The sequence below is a fragment of the Embiotoca jacksoni genome, unplaced genomic scaffold (genome assembly GCF_022577435.1).
Source record: "Embiotoca jacksoni isolate LCO1_2020_lvr unplaced genomic scaffold, fEmbJac1.0.p SCAF_11, whole genome shotgun sequence".
Lineage (NCBI taxonomy): Eukaryota > Metazoa > Chordata > Actinopteri > Embiotocidae > Embiotoca > Embiotoca jacksoni.
This window is the reverse complement of record NW_027185241.1, coordinates 17,506,172-17,529,084: the sequence shown is the minus strand read 5'-3', so window position 1 is coordinate 17,529,084 and position 22,913 is coordinate 17,506,172. Positions and strand designations below refer to the sequence as shown.

General features: G+C 41.5%; 1 protein-coding gene across 1 annotated transcript in view; it reads left to right on the top strand.

The window, feature by feature from the left end:
• LOC138194570 (furin-like protease kpc-1) overlaps positions 1-22,913 on the top strand; it is a 182,260-nt gene that overhangs the window by 144,216 nt on the left and 15,131 nt on the right. Inside the window, exons 15-18 of the mRNA XM_069143414.1 lie at positions 4,405-4,515; positions 4,889-4,982; positions 8,599-8,784; positions 20,888-21,011. Of these exons, the coding sequence (XP_068999515.1) occupies positions 4,405-4,515; positions 4,889-4,982; positions 8,599-8,784; positions 20,888-21,011 (515 nt within the window). The remainder of the gene's footprint in view (positions 1-4,404; positions 4,516-4,888; positions 4,983-8,598; positions 8,785-20,887; positions 21,012-22,913) is intronic.

Genomic DNA, 22,913 nt, shown 5'->3' with positions numbered 1-22,913 from the left:
TTCACAAGGTAATTCATTTGACATTTTGAGGCTGTGCTGTTGATGGCTGGTGGATATTTGCCTAATACAGCCCTAAAAATAAATTCCAAACATCGTTTTCTCTGTGAAAGCACACATTCAGAGCAGATAAATGGATGAAATTGTGTAATATCCAAACGAACAAAGCTGAGCTGCGCGGCACAGCATTTCATGGTTACAGCCGTGCAGGTCCCAGTGGCACAGATATAATTAAGACCTCTTCTTAATTACTTAATAAGCCTAATTAGTAACATTTCTGAGCTGCAGATTTGGCTGCAAGAGCGATGGAAATCAGAAGAATGTTAAGTCTATTTGTTATTTCATTTAAATCCTAATGTTAATGAAATTAGTGCATTATGATATAACCGTAACCAACCACGCTGGGATTGACCAAAGGGCTAATGCAGTGTTTTATGCTCCTGATAAACATTTAATTAAGCGGCACAAAAGGAGGATAGCGAAATCAGAGAAAACAAAAGAAAATCCAGTTTGTGTTGGCTGCTGCAGTCATGTGTCACCTTCATCAAGTGTTTATTGTTTTCTCTCTTTGTTCATTTTTCATTAGTACATGCCCAGATGTGATGGAGAGATGCGTGAAGCTGACCGGGTGTCTGCTGTGTTGTCATCAGGATAACTAAGGCAAGCCCACCAATCATGCGTTGGAGCTGCTGCAGCATTCCTGGCCACTTAATTAGAAGTTGTTGGTACCACAGAAGGTGTCACCAACCTTTTCAGGCACTGAACAGATGGTGTCCCCTTTTTTTGAGGTCCTGCCAATGCCCACTCTGTGGCTCCTGGGAAAATGACCTAACTCACAGGCAGCTGCTTAGTGCGGCTTGAGTGATTCTTTACAGCCACTTCTATTGGGGGGACTTAGCAGGACGTACCACTGCAAACAAGGGGTGAGACTGCCGTAGCTCAGTCCCTGGGTAGCTGCAAAAATCTGTTTTGGTTGCAGCATACCAGTTGTTAACGCTGTGTTTTCAATGCCATGTGCAAAGACGAAGCCAAGACCTCGACCCTGGAGATCCCGACGTCTCAGTGCTAGTCGGGTGTGCGTGCACCTTCCTCTGCTTTTGGCAGATGGTGTGAATATCAACAGAGAAAGGACCTGGGAAGGCCCGCAGAACAAAAAGTGAAAAGGGTTCCTCGACAGTTACAAAGAGGCCCCATGGAGAGGTGGGGGGGAGTGGCCTCCATCCTAATGGATAAAAAGGAGGAGGGAGAAAGAGTTTGCGAGGGCATTTGCCGTCGAGGAGTAAAAGTGGATGGAGAAAATGCGAAGGCCGCAGACTCGATGTGTGAGAAGGCGGGGGGTCGGAGGGTTTAACATGCTTCGTGCTGCGTGGACAGAAGATCGGCTGTCACTCTGTAGTTGGCTTGGCTCAACCTCCCTCCGACCACGCAGGAGGTGGAGAAAGAACAAGTTGAAAATTGGATGACTGTGTTTTCTGACTAATTACTTGATAGGCATTAGATTATGTGGGTTTTATCCCAAAGACATTTGCAGTGTTTCTAAAAATCTCAACACATTCTTTAAAGAAACTGTCCCAAAACACCATAAACTTTAAATCCTGATTTGCACACATTTCAATTTGGAGAAATCCCACGACCACTCAGAAGGTGTGCTACCGTTTAAATTCTTTCCTTGTGTTGATGAGATGGCGAAAGAGGCCGGGGAGTCTTCTTGAAAAGCGCCTCAGCTCAGCGGTGCTGTTTCATTGACACGGCAGGGGACATAAAAGCTGTCATTTTCATCATGTTGTATCGTGGGTTAACCTGTTTCCTGCGGCTTTCTCCATCAGATATACGTATGTCTGTGTGTGTTTATGGCCGTGCAGTGAGGGCGGGCCTGATCGATCTGCGGGAGTTACAGGATTTAATAGGTGCACGGCTCCCGCTGAGGGGTACGGGGTGGGGAGGGCATATTTAATCACTGAAAGGGAGCAGGGTGGCACGTCCCGGTCACAAACCGTTTGTTTTATTAGAAGTCGGGGTATCAGTTTTCCCCACACTGTGAAATATCTTGGGTGATCTATTATTATTGCTGGTGTTTCAGTTATATTTGTCCATTTTGTCAGCAGCCGAACATAACAGTGACACTAATGCATCCAAATGTATTCATAAGTGAAATAAATAATCTTGTTTCTGAATCTTGAACATTATTTACAGTAATGGTGAAGAATTTTTTTTATTGAAAATACCAAACCTTCTTTTGGTCATTTCTTAATTTAAGGATTTGTTAGTTAGATCTTGTTAGTCAGTTGCTCTTGTTGGTGATGTTGCTGATAAATCTGCCACTGAGCAATGAAACTGGAAAGTTGTGCGTGCCTCATTCCTAAAAGCAGTCTTTAAACTGAAAGGGGGTAAAGAAAGTGGTAACATACAAACAAAAGAGCTGTGATGCTAACAAGGCTAACCTGCTGACCTGAATCTTTTTTCTTTTTTTTTAATGAAATTCAACAGAGGTTGTTTTATTAGCTGTTTCCCTGAAAGTGAGTGAATTCATTTAAATGAACTCTTCATCAACACAGTGGGGATGCCGAGGCCGAGGCACAGCGTTAGCCGGGTAAATATATTCAACTTCTCATTCCCAGGAGTTAACAACAGCACCGTATTACTATTGTTTAAATTGCATTTGGTGTGATTAAAGACAAAATGCAATAATAACTTCCCAGAGTTGTAAAATCCTGTCTTAGAGCTTTATAAACTGATGTTTAGTGTTTTGTCATGTAATAAGTCTTGAGACTCATGGATGTGTTACTCCAATCAGCCTCAGTGCTGCCTGAAAGCACACGTGCTCGCACTGTTTTAATACAGTAACGGTAACATAATTTCTGTCTTTAATGTCATAGTTCAAATTAAATGTCAACCAGGTCTTTAATATAAGCCCTCTGAGTTCACACATTGTCTTTTGTTTTTTGTCGTTACAAAAAATATATTTTAGTAGCAACATAGAAATAGTTTCCATGCATCTTTAAATATGTACAAGGGAGCATTCAGGATCACAGTTCCTAGTCATCGGTCTCTTTTTTGGCGACTTCTAACACACATTGATTACTAAATAAAAGCTATTTCAACCTTCAATCGTATAGCAGAAGCACATTTGGATCTTATTAAGGTCCATGTGAGTTAATGACTCCACAATCACCAGCCTGGTCCTCTGCACTGAGCTGTTGTCAGCTGTGTTTTGCTGCAACTCTTCAGCTTTCTCAAACCCCCCAAGTGACCTTGAACTTCTGCAGCACACCTCAACCCCAGACACCCGTCTGCCTAATGCTATTATGCCGGGCCCTACATGCTAAAAGTCATTGGTGGTGATCGTGGCTGATTAGATTGTGTCCATTGATTGCGCAGCGTGCTGTTAGGACGGGGACGGTGCAGGCTGCAACTCCTGCTTCTCCTCCTCAGACACAATGACAGGCTGAGACGGAGGAGATGGAGCCCCATGCAGGGCAGCAGATTGAGTTATTGATCAGCTCTCTCCTTTCTCCTGTCTCTGTCTCTCTCTCTGCTGCTCCGAGAGACCCCGTCATCAGGATAATGAATTTCACTTATTGCAGATTAACGGCATAAGGTCTGTATGGTAATAATGGCAGAAATTAGCTCTTCGTCACCCCCTCTGAATTTCCAAGAAGGAGGGGCGATGAAGGTTGTTATGGGCCCGTTACTCAGTCTGACGACTATGATTTTAACTAAAGAGACCTGAATGAGAGCGAGTGCATGAAAATGAAAGATTTGAGGGAGAATTAAGGAGAGACTTATGAGGACTGTGATTTCAGCATCACTGAAGCAGCGGACGAGAGTTCTGATGCAAGAAGTTCAGGTTTGATGGAGGAGAGTGAAGGAGAATTTAGAGAGGGAAAGAATACTGAGTAGCGGGCTGCTCTGCGGAAAAGAGAGGCAAAGAGGAAAGATGAGAGGGGATGATTCAAAAGAGATGAGCGGTAAAGTGGAGAAGAGAGTGTGATAGGCAGTGGTCATACAGTCACCAGGCAGTGACGCCGCTTAAGGGTCGGCCATTGTGTCTCCAGCACCAAGATTGGGGTGGTAAAGAATGAATAATGAGGCTTGATTACAGTCCGTGAGATGGCACATTGTTCAGAATCAATCCTCCAGGCAATTACAGGCGGCACAAACAGCAGCCCTCAGCCTCAGCCCGGACAGAGCGGGAAGTGATTGTGTCAGAGGACAACATCATCTTCGTCAATGACTTGTTGCGTCCTCATGTCGGAGCCATTAGCACTCCTGCAACACATTCAGCTCCCCACATAAAAAGCCTCCGATTCACATATGTGTGAGGATATAAGGACAACACAACGCTTCCGCTTATAACACACGCAAACACGCATATTAGACTGCATCGTCTCTGTTTGTTTGTTGCAGGTACGGCTTTGGATTGTTGGATGCAGGGCTGATGGTGCAGCAGGCCGCACACCTCCGCACTGCTGCTCCACAGAGGAAGTGCACACAAAAAGTCACACTTCATCCCAACAGGTAAGAAAACCTTTAGTTTTATCGACTACATATTTTTAACCACTCTAGCAGTTCTATTCTCACTGCGACTTCTGTTTTATCTATCGATCTATCGATCTATCGATCTATATAGTTGGACAGATAAATCGATACACACACACAAATGCACACAAACACAGACACGTACACTGGTCTTCATTTCTTTTCTTCAGTTTTTCCCAATTGTCTCCCTTTTTCCAGCTCCAAGAAAACAGCTTGCATCAAAAATCTTTATCTTATCTTTATTTATCCTGTCACTGCTTTATATATATGAATATTCAAAGTGTATGAGTGTGTTATAACCATGTGAGGTTTGGCTCTTGACTAATAGGAACAATGTATTTTTATTGGTCAGAGTCTTTTCTTCAGGAGGCGGAGTCAGCATGAACATCCAATCAGATGCCTGCCAAGGGAGGGCGAACGAGATCAACACTCTGGAGCACGTCCAGGTTAGGTGGACGTTTTTAAACAACATTTTATTGCATAAAGTAACGGTGCAAATGTAGTTTTTTAGGTCATCTTTATATGGGGCAACATTTTGGAGTTTTCTGAGCTTTCATATTTGATTAGGTGGTTTATATAAAATTGTATGACAATTTGGTAAATACAACTTTTTACAGTTTTTGGTGAAGTTTAATATCACTGTCCGCTCATTAAGAAGCTACAGCCATAAACCAGTCAGCTTAGCTTAGCTTAGCATAAAGAGTTCCTGCCTCCAGTGAACACACTAAGAAGTAACTGCTCTTGGCTGTGAAAGAGTTTATGTTTTATTGCAGATGAAATAAATGGTATGTGAAGGGTGAATTAGTGATCTCAATCGGGCTGGCAGATATATTGTGTTGCCTTTAGACAGAAGCAGGCTAGCTCGTCCTCCCTTCTTCCCACCTTTATCCTTAGCTAAGCTAACCAGCTGCTGCTCCATCTTAACACAATAATAATAATAATAATACGAAGATGAGATTAGTATGATTCTTCTCATTCAACATTCAGCAAGGAAGTGAAGAAGCTCGTTTCCCAAAATGTTGAACGAGTTCTTTAAAACACAAAAACACTGTCCCTTTATTGCCGTCGTGCTGTAAATCTGCTCTTCCTGCCTCTCCGTGTTCCCGTTGGCCCCGACAAGATACAAATCAAGCAGGAGTGAATTCAGAACTTAACTTCTGCCAACAAGCAGGGAAGCTTGAAGATGTCATACAAATTGTTTTCGGGTTTCTGTGTCATGTTCTTTCTCTGAGAATAGAAGAGATGAAACAAGTCATACCGTGATGTGTTGGCACTGTCATTTGCAGAAAATGGCATTACTAGGTTTTCTTAAGTTCAGGCACATATATGCAAATGTGTTTATGTTTGATTGTGTCAGCAGGCATACGTACTGTACGTGTGTGTTTGTGCACATTTGAGTTTGTGCGAGTTGTGTATGTTTGTGAGTGTGTGTACTTGTGAAGTAGCGAGGAGAGAGGAGAGAGGAGAGAGAGTGTGTCAGCATGTAAATTGAAAAGGCTTCATCTTTGCGGCTCTGCTCCCTGGCAGAAAGCGTGGGTCAGGCCATCGCTGCGAGGTGTGATTGATGGACGTGTTGCCGTGGTAACACGCCGTAAACAGGAGCGGGCTGTCAGTCTTTTTGCAGCTTGGCGGCTCTCTCTGCAATGTGCCATTGTCACACCAGATGTGCTGCTTGTGATGAACAGGGACAGGGAGGGTGTTTACTGGGTGCTGCTGCCGGTGGTTGTGTGTGTGTGTGTGTGTGTGGGGGGGGGGGGGGGGGGGGGTGGGTCCGGCCTATTTAAATCATTTAGCTAATATTCCCCTTAACCATTTTTCTTAGTGTCTTTTCTTTCTTCTACTCTCTACTTCTGCTTTTCTTTGTCTTCTTCTTTGGGAGGCTCCGGACAGATCGTTGGCCTGTCCATCTTTGTGGCACAGACAATATCTCAGACAATACTGAGTGGACTTGGATTTAAACACAGTGCATCTTGTTCTGTTTCAAAATGACTCTCGTCGGCCTCATCAGGAGGAGGGAACGACGTTGTTTGTTCATCCATAGCAGTCCTACACTTTTTTAATGTGTACTGATTGAACTGAAGAGGCTCTGCTTCACATTTAAAGGAAATAATCAACATCTAAAGAAGTATGGATGTTCACTTTTTTTTGCAGAGATTGGGATGAAAAGCTTGACGTCTACGTGGTGTCTGTCTGTTAAATGTGCCGCGAGGAGATGGTTAGTGTTGCATTAAGACTGGAAACAGTTTATCTGGCTTGGTCCGAGCGTAGCAGAATCTGCTTACCAGCACCTCTGAAGCTCACTAATTAACACGAAATCTCGTATTTAGTTAAACGGCACAAAAACTGAAGTGCAAAAACAAGTTTGTGGTTTAGTGGGGACGTGTAAATGGGACTGTTTCTTACTTCTTTAGTAACCTCGTCAACAAAAGGTTGTCAAGACAGAAGTAGAAACTCAAATTCAAAGCGCCTCACAAATACATGACATTTTACTGTTGAGCCTTAATACAGTTAAAGAGTTAAATATGAGATATAACATCCTAATTAGCCAAGCTTTATGCTAAGCTAGGCTAACTACCTCCTGGGGACGTTTAACGTACATCAGATTGATCTTGTCATGTAACTCAGCAAGTAAACAAAAAGGCATATTTATATAAAATGTATTATATATATAACGTTCAACTAGTGTTTCAAGGTGGAAATAGAGGAAGCAAGCAGCAAAACTAAGAAGTCAGCGATACTGGTGCTGTTTTCAGATCGTCCTGTCACACTTGATAAACAGCCAACGGGTGTTCGAGCAAAGACCAGCTGAGAGATCACATGTTGTCAATGGAAGATCACGTGTTATCAATGGAAGATCACGTGTTATCAATGGAAAATCACATGTTATCAATGGAAGATCACATGTTGTCAATGGAAGATCATGTGTTATCAATGGAAGATCACGTGTTATCAATGGAAAATCACATGTTATCAATGGAAGATCATGTGTTATCAATGGAAGATCACATGTTATCAATGGAAGATCACGTGTGTTATCAATGGAAGATCACGTGTTATCAATGGAAAATCACATGTTATCAATGGAAGATCACGTGTTATCAATGGAAGATCACGTGTTATCAATGGAAGATCACATGTTATCAATGGAAGATCACGTGTGTTATCAATGGAAGATCATGTGTTATCAATGGAAGATCACGTGTGTTATCAATGGAAGATCATGTGTTATCAATGGAAGATCATGTGTTATCAATGGAAGATCACATGTTATCAATGGAAGATCATGTGTTATCAATGGAAGATCATGTGTTATCAATGGAAGATCACGTGTTATCAATGGAAGATCACGTGTTATCAATGGAAGATCACATGTTATCAATGGAAGATCACGTGTGTTATCAATGGAAGATCATGTGTTATCAATGGAAGATCATGTGTTATCAATGGAAGATCATGTGTTATCAATGGAAAATCACATGTTATCAATGGAAGATCACATGTTGTCAATGGAAGATCATGTGTTATCAATGGAAGATCACGTGTGTTATCAATGGAAGATCATGTGTTATCAATGGAAGATCACATGTTATCAATGGAAGATCACGTGTGTTATCAATGGAAGATCATGTGTTATCAATGGAAGATCATGTGTTATCAATGGAAGATCACATGTTATCAATGGAAGATCAAGTGTTATCAATGGAAGATCAAGTGTTATCAATGGAAGATCACATGTTATCAATGGAAGATCAAGTGTTATCAATGGAAGATCACGTGTTATCAATGGAAGATCACATGTTATCAATGGAAGATCAAGTGTTATCAATGGAAGATCAAGTGTTATCAATGGAAGATCACGTGTTATCAATGGAAGATCACATGTTATCAATGGAAGATCAAGTGTTATCAATGGAAGATCACATGTTTATATGTTGCTCTGCCTCTGTCCACCCACTCCCTCTGTGTTTTCCCTCTTCCTCTGCCCCTCCAGCAATTTCTTTGTTCACACCTCCCTCCATTTTTTTGTATTTTTTTAATTTCTCGACACCTGTCTCTCCCCAGGTGAGAGTGAGCGTCAGCGCCGTGTGTCGCGGTGACCTCTCTGTGAGCCTGGAGTCTCCAGGCGGCACCGTGTCACTGCTGTTGGATAAGCGGCCCAACGACGCCTCCACTGCTGGCCTGAAGAACTGGACCCTGATGACGGTGCACTGCTGGGGCGAGCAGCCGCGAGGCCGCTGGACCCTCCAGGTGAGAGAAAAGCTGCTGCCATCAGTCCTGCAGCTTTTCATGTCGAATATTTTATTTCCAGCCACAGTGGCTAATTTTCAAACGTGGCATGCTGAACTAAGCAGATGAATAATTAACACGTGTCACTATATTAGCATTGCCATTGTAAGCATGTTGGCCTACTGCCTCGCAGAGCTGCTGGCACGGCTGCAGACTCTTATTGGTCTATTCTGAGTTTAGTTCAACTTCCTGGTTACTTTCAACTCCTAAACGTAGCTCAGCTTCGTTGTTTTGCCTGTATTTGAATGCTTTTGATACGACATTGAATCCAGTGACGAAGTCCTCTGTTACTATCTGTCAAGTGACAACGAGCAAAAATAACAAAATGTTGCAAAAAAATAAATAAAAATCTTCACCTAGCTTTTGTGCTAATTTTCACATTCTCTGCTGAGAACCTTATTTCACATACCTCATGATATAGAAATGATTTGCTCCGCTTCACATTGTCCTCTTCCAGGAGCTGCGTTGTATAGAAGTTTAAAAATAGCTCGGCCCGGCACGGCTCAGCTCAGCTCGGTTCAGTTCATTTTGCAATAGCAATGTGAATCATCCTCTACTTTCATCTCTGAGCTTCAGCCAAGCATGGCAATCTTCATTTTCCTCCCGCACTCTTCGTTTCCTTTTTTTTTTTCTTCCCCTCATAGATGTGTTGATGTTTGATATGGAGGAAGGAGCTAAAATGGAAGGGAAATTAAGACTGGAAGGTTAAGTAACCTTGGCCGGGTTTGACAGACACAACACTGCCGACATCTGATTAGAATCCATACTCACAGACTGCAGCGCGCTGAGGTCATTTACTGTATATATGTGTGGGTGGTAGCAGTGGGGGGGGGGGGGTCCCATGTCTGTGTGTGTGTGTGCAAATAGGCTTCGGTCCTTGTAAACAGTTGGAGGTTTATAGAGAGAAAGCTGTGAAGATGAAAGACACCCACCTCCTGTCCTCCATCACCTACCTCTTCCTGCAAACTCACACACATACAAACACACACAAACACACACACACACACACACGCACACACACACGCACACACGCACACACACACACACACACGCACACACACACACGCACACACTCCTTCTCTGCCTCTACCTCTCCGTCTCCGCGTCTCTCCTACGTCCTCATACAGATTTACTGTCCCCTCTGTGACCAATTACCAGGACCCAGTGTGTCGCTGAGACGGGGAGGAAGCACCGTGAAGTCGAGCCACATAACGGCGCCGCTGCTCATTACCGGAGGGCCGAGACGAGTCACCGCGATGCTCGCAACACGAATTAACGCTCGCATCTGACGTGCCACATGCCGTAGCACGCCGCTAATCAGCACATACACACACACCCACACGCTGATTGGTTTTATGCTGGTTGTCAGCTCCGCCGTAGCTCGGAGAGAGACGTGTACACGCACCGTCACAAATACGGGCCACTGAAAATAAGATGGAGCGATACGGCACTTGAAGTTAACACGGGGAGGAACACGGAGACAAAAAGGACACACGCGTCTGAAAATGAACTTGCCGCAATGTTCAATACGTGCTAACACGCTTTTGAATTACATGCGTTAAAATCTGTTTCAAAACTGAGCAGATATTAATGATTAAATATCAGTTTAATCTACTAATTCTATGTTGTTATTTAATGGTTTTGGACATTTTCCGTGCAGCTATAAAAACAATTGCCTTTGACATGCAGCTGTGACAATTAAATTTCACAATGATACGTGGAGAGAGACGGAGGACAGTCAGGGCTACTAGAAATGAGAGCTATAAGTGAAGGGTAAACTATAAAATGGAGGCCCTGGGAAGAGACTTTAACTGGACTATCTGCTGGATCAGTGTTTAAAAACTCTGGAGAGTCTATATTGATTCGTCATGATGACAATTGTCAAAGAGCGCTGTGGTTCTGCTGGAATAAAGCGGGACTGAAGTGAAAAGGGAGCGAGTGTTATGGCTCGAGGCTCAGCTGACCTTCCAGCTGTGAAGGAGACGGACCGCAGGCTGGAAATACTCTCTCTCTCTCTCTCTCTCTCGCTCCCACGTGACCTAACTTGTAGTCATGTGACTCTGGTGGTTATACATGCGTGTACTGTTCACACCAAGGTGAGGTCAAACCAAGAGGCAACCTCTTCACAGAAAAATGGTATTAATGCAGAAGTGCCCAAAACTAGCCTGTACAAAAAAACATTTACGGTCTCTCTAGCTAATTTCCTCATTCACGATAACTATAGAAGGAAAGAAGTTTAATATAACTTATTATATATTACGTAGAATATTGACTCAGCTAGATCTTTACAGACGGAGACTCTCCTCGGTGCTGATTGCAGTAATCACGCTTCAGTCAAACTGTCTCAGCTCCACCCGCGCGCAACGTCTTTACCCATATTTGGATTAGCAGGAAGACGGGTGGAGTCTGGCCCTTGCCACGATGGGTCAGCGCCATGAGCTTCAAAACGGCTCTTCTCGTATATACATATATATATATATATATATATATATATATATATATATATATATATATATATATGAATTGACTATTTTTGTTGAGTTCAAAGAATACCTTAACTTTAAAGTTCCCAAGAAGGTGAAAACCAAAAGATCAAGAATGTATGACCTGAACAAATAACAGAAATTATACAAATATAAACACAAATATTTGATTTTGTGAGTTTAAATTCTTAAAATTACAGTCAAGGAGTTTACATCTTCTCTAAATCATGGGTCAGTCAAATCCCTCATTTTGACGGTATGTACCAGTAGCATGTGTTTGGTGTGAGAAAAGCAACACTGTGTGTCATGTGTTTGTTGATGGGGGAAGATGTGGATCCTGCAGTAGTGTTACGGTTTATTAGGGTGTTGATGTTTTCTCAGACAGAGTGCAGATCATCTTTCTGTCCAAGCTTTCACACAAAGGTTTTTATTCAATACGGAGACCAACCTCACTGTCTTTTTTTTTTAGGAGATGTCCGTTTCTATGAAAACAAATATTATATTATTAATAGTTGTTGATGTACATTTTTTTTTAGTTTGTAACTTAGCGATGTGACTTTTCGACAGTATATCAAAGTTTCTAAATGAGATCTGCCATTGTGATCAGTGTTTATATTATTTATATTTCCAGCTTGAGGTGGAGGCAGAAATCAGAATAATGGATATCTTAAAACCTGAACCAAATATAACAAAACCTCACTGCATTATGAGATGCCAACAGAAGAAAGAGAAAAATATGTCTCTTTGTAGTTTTGGTGAACCAACCCTTTTAGTGTGTGCGTGTGCAAATGCAGTAACAACTCTTCTATTTGGTAACTATGAGTGGCAGCATTTTTCTTTCATTCTGCTTTATAACACAATAGGTTTTCAAAGAATTAGATGGAGGGGTGTCATTACTGTGCTCCAATTTCACTGAAACCTCGTCCCACAGACACACAAACACACACCAGAAATATAAACACACATACATTACTCTCACTTCCACCGTGTGTGTGTGTGTGTGTGTGTGTGTGTGTGTGTGTGTGTGTGTGTGTGTGTGTGTGTGTGTGTGTGTGTGTGTCTCTCAGCGGTCTTTGAGCAGAGACATCTCAGATTCCCAGAGGACTTTGAGACTCAAGCTGACTGTGACTAGTGCTGCTGTAGGAATATAATGGCACTATTTAGCCTGCAGCACTGTGGACACACACACACACACATACAAACAGCCATCTTTACTGGCTGTGACTGACAGATCATATATTTACCATCATCATCCCTGGTGCTTCTTCAGGAGTCTCTTTCCTCTTGTCTCCTAACAGATTACACAAACCAAACGCACACAGTGACAAACTGACAATAGAATAACCTGCAGATAATGCATTGAGCACGCAGTCCGACAACCCAGTTGGGAAATAAATGATGTAACGCCACTGTTTTCCACCACAAGTTGTTGAATATGGTCCAGTCTGTGTTGTTAATAATAATAATAAAATACCAGAAATGTTACGATATGGTGCCTTAAAAGGATACATTTTTGGAGGCTTTATCATATTCAAAAACTCATGAAAGTTGGTGCACACATTGTCTTCCAGAGAAAAATTTTGTATTCTAGTATTCGCGAGTGGGCATGGCCAAATGGCCTCCTGGCGCCCCCTAAAAAGATGCCCCGGCGGCTACATTTACCTACATGCACGAAATTCAGTGGACATATATCACACCTAGACATACAAAAAAGTTACATTGCACCGTTACGTCACCTCGACAGGAAGTCCACCATTTAGAATTTAGTTGCCATTTTTGGCGATTCGCACATGTTGTACTTTAACGAACTCCTCCTAGGGATTTTGTTGGACCGACTTGAAATTGAATAAGTTCACTCTTAACATGTTTGGGATTAAGTTATCAAAAGAATTTGTTTTTGTCGATCGGTGTGCCCGTGGCAGCCAAAAAGTGACCCAAAAGTCATGCTATAGCATGTCGTTCAAAAAATGACTTATGATTTTTTTCTTAAGTCATGACAAATGATCGAACCCCCAACCTTCTAGCTGAGTGGGAGCAGTGCTAACCACTGCACCATCTATATTCCCAGGAGTTAGACAGCATTGTAACAAATCTTTGGCTCACTGCAACTTATAACTCCATCGTCCATAAATATTCATTCAAATGCGACCAAAATTGCCGCAGACATTCTTTGGATAGTAGCTATACGTGTTTTCAAAGGGGTCTGCAGTGATATTAAATATCTTCCTGTAATGTGTAGTGTATGCAAATTTCTCCAAATGTTTCAACTTCACTAAAAGTTGAATTTGGAATTAAAAGTTATCAAAATAATACATTTTCGTCGATCGGTGAGCCCGTGGCGTGGCGGCGAAATCCCTCTAAGGGTAAGCCGTTCGGGTTTGTACATGCAGTCATACTAATCCCAAACCAAAGGTCAACAACAATACGAAACTCAAACAAAAACAAAAATCCCCCAAAAGCGACATGCTATAGTATGACTTTTTTTTCATGTTTTGGACGACATGCTATAGTATGACACAGTGGTGTAGTGCTTAGAGCCATTGCCTCACAGTAACTTGAGGCATGCATGTCAGTTCAGAAAAAGGTCATACTCCAAAAAGTAATAAAAAAGGGTTTTTTTAAGTATGACTTTGTATTGTCGTTCAAAATATGAAATAATAGTCATACTGTAGCATGTCCTCAAAAGGACAAAAGAAAGTCACAGCATCACAAGCACAATGGTGCAGTAGTTACTGCTGGTACCTCTCAGTCAGAACGTCATTGGTTCGATTCCCACTTGAGTCATGCATGTCAAGTCCAAAAAATGTCATGTTATCTGAAGTATAAAAAAAACTCATACAATAGCATGTAATTGAAAACTGGAAAAAAAAAAAAAAAAAATTCCAACTTACAGTTTATGACTTTTTTGTTCATATTTTGCACAACATGCTATGGTATAATTTTGTTTTTTATATTTTGGACAACATGCTATATTATGACTTTTTTTTCCACGTTTTGGACGACATATGACTTCATATTTCAGACGACATTAAATTATTCCCGGACCCACTGGCTCCCCGATGTGCAGCATGCGAGGGCCCGCATATCACTGCTTGCAGTTTTAATTCCATTTATAATTAGATATTAGGCCTCAAAAAGCCTCTATGTCTGTTTGATTGACAGGCCTGAGGTGCCTTCATGTTTCCACTATAGGTGGGTAGGGTTATTGTTCTCGGGGCCCCAGTCAGATTCACCTCTCATTCCTCCCTACCATGACAAAATATGGCCACCTCTGGCTCCAAAAAAACAAGATGGCAACAGCTGAAATGCTGAACTCGAAGCTTCAAAATGGATAGATATAGAATAGATCACAAACCAGTGGGTAAGGTCATGGTAGGTTGCTGCTTGCTGAGGACACAATAGTGGCCACCTCAACCAGAAACCAGACTGCACCCCAGACATGTCAAACAAACCAGACCCACCACCAAACACACCGCTCTTTAAGGGCTAATATCTAATTAATTATGGAATTATTATCAGCTGGACCAACAGAACACTGATCAGAACGAGTGACTCTAAAGTAGTGATGTAGTACGCTGTAGCATCCCTCAAGACTCTTCTCACTGGCTGCACTTTTTAGAACCAGAGTTCAAATTAGTTTTCATATACAGAGTATAAAACAGGAATGCAGCCATCAATAATCCACCTGTGGTCTCCTGACTGTGACGAGTCAAAAAGTCTGCCAAGAAAAGGTCTGTTGCAAAACTAATGCTGTTACCTTACTGTTTCAAAAAGTTAAGTGTGCGAGAGGAACTTTGTTATTTAGCTTTATTATCTATTTGAAATTCAAACTGAAACTGAGACAACACAGAAATTAGTCAAATGGGGGGAAATGTACATCTCCAAGACACAATCTCTTACTTTAAGGAGTCACGTTAGTTTTTATTTTCAAATGTCGCTGCATTACTTGTGAAAGTAACAATATGATGTGATAATAAGAGAGAAAAGTTGCTCTGACCTCAGGTAAACCAGTGTAAGAACATCTCACTTTACTGTAACAGCCTCAAACTCTCACACAGTATCAAGTTTGGCAGACACACTGTCAAAGCCTAGAGTGGAAACACAAATCACATGCACATCCAAACAAACACGTACTTTCACCCACACACACACCACACACACACGCACGCACACACACACACACACACACACACACACACACACACACACACACACACACACACACACAAACAAACTCACTCTGGCCCAAGGTGGATTTCTAGAGGTGCATATATTTGCATATATCTGCATGTTTAATGAGTTTTGGGAGATCAAGCGATCCAAGCGGCCCTTTGTGGGTATTTCTTTCTTTTTTTGTGTGTGAGTGTGAGAGGGAGGATGTAGGTTTTGGGGGGATGGGGGTCTCCATGTAAATATCACCCACTGTGTGTTGGCACCCATTACAGATGGTCGGGGGCGAGGGGGGTACAGGATACCTATTTCTGTTTATCTGCGTGCTTTGTGTGAGACTGGGACGCAAAGACTGTGACTCTGTGTGTGCTACCGTGTGTGTGTGTGTGTGTGTGTGTGTGTGTGTGTGTGTGTGTGTGTGTGTGTGTGTGTGTGTGCGTGCGTGCGTGAGTACTTTGCACTGGAGGTGTTTCTATGTGTCACTGACTATGTGGGCATTCTTGTGTATGTGTTTTGTCTGTGCTTGTTGCAGTGTTCGTTTGAGTAATTGTGTGTGTGTGTGTGTGTGTGTGTGTGTGTGTGTGTGTGTGTGTGTGTGTGTGTGTGTGTGTGTGTGTGTGTGTTTGTGTGTGTGTGTGTGTGTGTGTGTGTGTGTGTGTGTGTGTGTGTCTCCCAGCATGCAGCGAGGCTATGATGGCCCTGTTTTGGATGATTGATGTGTTGGAGGGAGCAGCGAGGAGCCCAGGTTGGGCCAGAGCCTCAGTCTGACACACTGCTGCTTCCCCGCTGCTTTACATATGTAGACGCAGCAAGACTCCTCCTCCCCTCCCACCTGACACTGCCTCACTCGCACACACTCGCAGGCTCCTTTTTTTATGGGAGAGTTTTATTTTGAAGCGTCTGTTTATTCCTTGAGAGTAGACTGAGTCCTGTGCTGATGTTTAGCAACTTCCTGTTTCACATTTTACACCTGATAGGTACCTCGTTCAACCACAGACTGAACTGTTGGGTATTAAATACAAAAGTATTTACATTTTTATATTAATAAGTTTCACCACTGTCTTGCCTCACAGCCATTTCACTTTGTCGTTGAGCTCCAAGTGTAAGACATATCTTATTGAATCTTTGTTCTAGCAAAATAAAGTATTAGTTTTAGATGTTTAAAAGTCAATCTTTTAGTTTAAGTTTCTAATCTAGTTATTTAGTCAGAAATATTAAAGTATTTATGATTTGTGTTGTATAAAATTGTGGAAAGAAAGAAAATGTGGAACTTTAAACAGGCTTGATAAAGGATTTTAAATAATTGAAATTTAATACCGAATTCAGATTCAATCAAATGTGATAAAAGCATGACCCAGGGAAGTATTTTAATTGGCTTGATGTGATGCACTGAGCAGTTTTAGCAGAATATTTATGATTAACAAAGATGGTGGCGGAACATAAAAGTACCACCTAAAGAACAATAAGTGCTTCTCAATAGAAGATGTCGCTCATTCATTTTCTCTCTCTACGTTTTCTCAGTCATTCCTTGAATTGAACTCACAAGCCCACAAACAGTCCTGATGATCGCTAATCATTTTATTCATGTTGACATTTTCCCCAAAAATGTAAAAATGTTCCACACCAGATCTTGGATGATGAATTAAAATGATTCAAAATGTATAGAAGTGAATGTGAAATCACAGAGCAGCAATGCCTAATTTAGTTGTAAATGAACTTTCCTCTTAAAGTTAACCCGGTGATGTGCTGCCATACACAAGCCGTAGTTTCAAGTCATAGAGGATTGTGGGGGAACCGGGCATCTTCCAGGTGTGCAGCTGTAAACATGTGGAGCAGGGTGACCTGGAAAAGAAACGATCCTCAGTTCACTTCTGCAGAACAAAGAAAACATGAAGTTGTTATGTCTCTTTGTCTCCATCTAACTGTCTCTCTCTGTCAAGTTCTCTGTCTTCTCCCTCTAAATGTATCACTTCTCTGTTTTTGTGCGTTTCATCTCTCTCTGTCCATCACACTCATCCTCTCCGTCTCTGTTTGCCTATCTCTGTATCGCTACCTCTCCCTGAACTCCTGTCTCATTTCTCTCATCCTCCATCACCAGGTCTCACTTTCCTCTCCCTGCCATCACTAACCCCCCCCACCCCCCACCCCCTCCCACCCCACCCCCACAGCTTTTCTTTCTGTCTCTGTAGTTTCTCTCTCTGGTTTTGAAATCCTTCCCCTCTCTCTCTTCTGTTCCTCTGCTTCTACTAATCCTTTCATTTTTCTTGTCTTTGTCTAAAAGTCAATTTAATTTGTTCCTTACTCTACTGTGGTTTTGTTTTTACTTATAGTTCTCACACTTTATATATTTTTTTATAGTAGATTAATATAGTTTTTGTACATTAACTGCTTTCTTTCTTCTTAAGTTTTGGCATTGATTATCAACTTCAGACCAATTAATTTGGAAGATAAGGTGCACTTATGGTCGACACCAAATATGACAACGTAATATTTTTGTGGGCCATAGAAAATTATACTTTTCATAAAGCTGTGCCACCCAAAAATAATTATTTATGGATTTGAATGGCCCTTGACCGAGGAGAGTAGCTTTATGCATAGCATTTACTTCAGCTTAATTAAAACCAATTTGGCAGCTCAAAATATTTGCCTCATGAGGTTTCCCAGCGACAGCAGCAGGGTTGCAGTTCCTCGGACAACCGTGTCAACCTGGTAGAAAGGCATGCTGGGAGGCTGGGAGGCATGCAAGGCTTATCGATCCACCTGTGATATCCAGCTGTTTGTTTACCAACAACAAATCAATGCAGCGCTCGGCTGGGGGCCGCCATGCCTGGCCTCTGATCCGCTCAGAGCACTCACACATGCAATCTCACACACACACACACACACACACTGGCACACACACAAAAAGGCCGGCTGAGCAGTCACACAGTAGATGTTTGGAGCTTATATGGAATGACGTCTGTCTTTGAACAGCAATGGAGTGAAGGGGAATTTTTTTTTTTGGCACGACATGACAGTCAGGTAAATAGTTTTGAGTCAGCAGAAGATATTACGTTTTATTTTCCAAACTAATTGATCCAAATACTGGAAGTCCCGAGTCAAAACTGAAATACTGATTTGACATGAATTAAAGTTTAACCGAGAGATTCGGACGACTGCAACTGACATGACAGACATTGATTATTTCACTTGAAAGGAGACACCACTCTGTTGCCTTTGTTATACTGCAGCCAGCTTGATGTTGGGAAACAGATGAAAGCAACAATCAACGGCTGGCTGAAAATTAGAAAGCAACTTTTGATATCCAAACTGCTCTGCCAAACACACCTTTCTCTCCTGCTGCTGTCAGATTCAAAACATTTTCATTGTCAGGAAAAAGAAGACCAAATTCTCCGCACAATTTTTATGACATCATTTTGTATCTTTGGGCTTGTTATCTGTGCTGCCAGCATGTTGGTCTATGACGAGCTCTTTACACCCAGCCAGCAGTGATTGGGTTGGTTTGTTTGTGGAGGTTTTTTTTCATATTTTTTTTTTTTATAGAGCAAAGTATAGAATAGAGTTTATCTTAGGCCACATGCACAGCATTTACAGCCTCAAGCAGTTTGTAATGGCTGTACCCTCATGGGTCTTTATAAAAATACAAGAAAACTCAAGATCAAACTCTTATCACGATATTGTCATTGACATTTAAAACCTTTAAAACTTCCTTCAATTTGAGTTTAAAATGATCCCATTTATGATCCATTCTGAGTGGTTATATAAAGTTAGGAGCCTACCTCAAACGTAAAAAGCATTTTATAAAATGTTTTGCACCATATTAAAGATATTTTCAAGTTTTCTTTTTCAACCTTGCTAATCATTAGTCAGCATCCAATTTACTATATTAAGAGTATGATCAGTTAATCAAACACTGTGACCAACCTCACAGGACAAAAATATTTTGTAACTTTTAGTATTTATTTTAAGTTGGTTCAACTTTAAAACACAAGTTCCCCTGATCCCTTAAAAACGTGGGTTAACAAAGCTGAGTGTGATCACTGCGTTCTGAGTTGTCTCATGAATTTGAGGCTATCCTCTGGTTCATTTTACTACCTGTACTGTTAAGCTCTTATTTCGTCTCGCCATCCATGCTGTTTTCTCTGAAAAGTCTAGACTATCCAGCTCTTCCATCATTTAATATGAGAATACTTGCAGATTTTTTTTATATTAGTCTTTATATCAAGGAAAACAAGATTGTGTCCTTAAATTGTTGTGTTTTTACATGTATGTCATCATAAGGTGCTGGCAGTATAAAGATATATTATATATGATATATAAGATTATCATTTTGTTGTCGAGATTGTCTTCAGAGCCATGATGGTGGGATACTCTATTCCTTATCAATTTGAAAAATGATGTTTTTGAAGTCTGAACTGTCTTCATAACATGATCTCTTTACAAATATGTGAGTGGCATCATTACAACGCACCCGTTCTACTCTGTGTTCTATATTTATGCAACGACGATTTCATGAGTAATTCAACCAGGAGTAAAGGCTGTGGAGATGGACACAGATCTGTTGATATACGCGACGCCTAACTTACATGAATACTTGGTGAGAAATCCATCCAAGAAGTAGGGATGTGAATTTGGATTCATGGTGTGTCTGTAGGGCTCAAAGGGTTAAAATGTAGAACTTGCTGAAGTGAGTTAACTGAATTTATGAAACCAAGTTCAACAGCCGTGTAAGTTCAAGAGAACGAATTCCTCTTTCACCTTTATCAGGTTCGCATTGTTTTCATTATCATAAAAAGAAACAGCCGTGACTTCTCTTCATAAAACAGGAAGTTTCCATAATACATGTTTTGTTCAAACTATACAAACAAAAGTCCGCAGAGAGTTTTAACAATGCATCCTGGGAACTATACTCGTTTAGTTTCTCAATAGGTTTATTGAACTCTTCAGTGTACGTTTATTCAGAAGAACTTGTTTATAACTTTTTTAGGTGGCCTGAAAATAAAAACTATAATTTTTGTTCATTTCTGTTTAATTCAACCTAAAAGTTACCATTTACATTAAGTTAAGGTGAAAAGAGTTGATTCTACTTAATTCCAGTACAATGTTTTCCAGTGTCATATCACCTCTGGCAGGTGTTTTACAACACATGCCTCTCTCTCACCCCACCATCTACGAAGAATTCTTTACTAAAAGAACTGTTTACATTGCATTACATTACTACATTACATTACTTTTTCTTTTTTTCCCTGGTTGATTACAGCAATAGGAGCTTAGTGAATTATTCTCTACATCATTCACATCACGTGAAATAAACTATTTCTTTTCTCTTTCTTTGGATGTGTAATTTTAGTTGTCGTAAGTTTTCCAGATTGATCACTTTTTAATGTCTTTGCTGCTGTGTTTGTTTCCAGGTGATTGACCACAAAGGCACAGTGAGTAGCTGTTCGAGGCCAAGTGAAGAGGAGGCAGCCGGAGCTCTGCTCAGTGTTACACTCATCCTCTACGGCACCTACCACCTACACAGGACCACGCACGGTATGTGAGAGTGTGAACCACTCGCAGTACTTTGAACTCGTGCAAACTGAGGTGAGTATGGAGGCAGGGTTACTAGAGAGGTGTGACGTGCACTAAGCGTGGTGCAAAAATACTGAGCTGCAAATTAATCGATGCACAAGCTAATTAAAAAGTAGAAAAGGGAGAAATAAACAAACTAACTGAACTATAAACACTTGAAAAGAGAACTTTAAAATGATGCAATCTTTATTACTAGGAGTTTTTCCACAAGTGCTCCCACCAGCTTTCCAGCTCTGCTTCCTGTGGCTGAAGCACCGCAGTCAGTAGAAGCCAGTCAGCTGACCACAGGGACTGTGATGTGTAATTACAGTGCGACCCCTGGCTGCCCCTCCTCAGTCCCGCCCCCTCCTTCACAGTGTGCCTCAGCTTCCCCGGTGCACACGACCTCCACACACACACACACTCACACACCTCGTTAGCCGCACCGGCACAAAGCCACAGCACCGTCCTCCATGTCCTCCTGTCGGGGGGGTTTAGCATTGTTAAGAGTGTCAGAGGCAAGGTGGGGGAGAGACGCTGAACCATTCCTGTTGATCTCTGTCAAATGGAATATCAGGGAATTTTGATTGATAGTCAGCGACCTTAACAAATGAGCTGTTAACCCCTTAAACCCTATGCTACTTTTTTTTTTTAATTTGCACCTGTAAAAACATCCCCAGATTTAATCAATAACACCTACAGAACTGTACGGCCTGAATGAACAACCATGAGCTCTGTGAATTTGAGACACTTGGGACAATTTTGAAATATAACAAGTCTCCTTTGCTTAATACCAGGCCAGATAATTATAGCTCCATCCCACTTCCACCCAATTAAAATTGTAAATTATAGAATAAGTAACAGCATTATAACAATAAATCGGTGACACTAATGTTATTGAACCTGTTCTGAAAATGCTCCGCTGCAACTCTACCAAAGTTAATACAACAGAAATGAAGCACAACAAATGCTACGTCCATTTCAATCATAGTTGTACTTCAGCCTCTTCAGTGAATATTCCACACTTCAAAGAATGGAACCAGTTTAATTGTATAACGAATATCGCCTGGTCCCGGTACGGGGACCTGCTGGATGGAAGGGCTTCAAATTAGAAACATTTTCAGAAGGATTTATTGTACAACATTTTTACTTCTTTTTTGCATTAAATCCTTATTTTAGCCAAACTTTTCTGGAAATGAATCTGCAAGTAAGGAATGAGGAACGTTTCTAGAGCATGAAAGTACTCCAGCTCAGTGATGGAAACCTGAAAAGTCATGGAAAAGTCATGGAATTTCACCTGAGGGCCACAGTGGGAACCTCCTCTCTCCGTGCGTGTGTGTGCTTGAGAGAGAGAGTGTGTGTGTGTGTGTGTGTGTGTGTGTGTCTCTTGCTCTGTTGCTCTCTCATCTCTTTCTGTCAAGATGCTGATCTCTCTGTTGAGAAATCAATGCCCCCCCCCCCCCTCCCTCCTCCTCTCCCTCTCGCTCCATCCATCCATGTATCCCTCCCCATGCTTCTGGATCTAACCCAAGTTCAAGCTGTTAGTCAATCTGCTGTCCACACACACACATGCACACACACACAACTCATTCACAGGTTCTTACAGTGTTGCTATTCCTCAGTTTTATCCCCAGTGACATCATCCTGTCGTAGTGTGGCACACTGTGCTCTGAACGTCGCACAGTCGTGACACTGTGATTGTAATTTCCAGACAAGCTCTTATTACACTATGTACAGAATACATTCGAATACTGGATGGAGATTATTAAAATATATATTAGAGAAATGATTTCCATGTCTGTATGGTAAATGTAAAGCTAAAGCCAGCTGGCTATTCTCTTCTGTTATGAGATTAGAGCATACCTGTATTTAATTGAAAAAAGG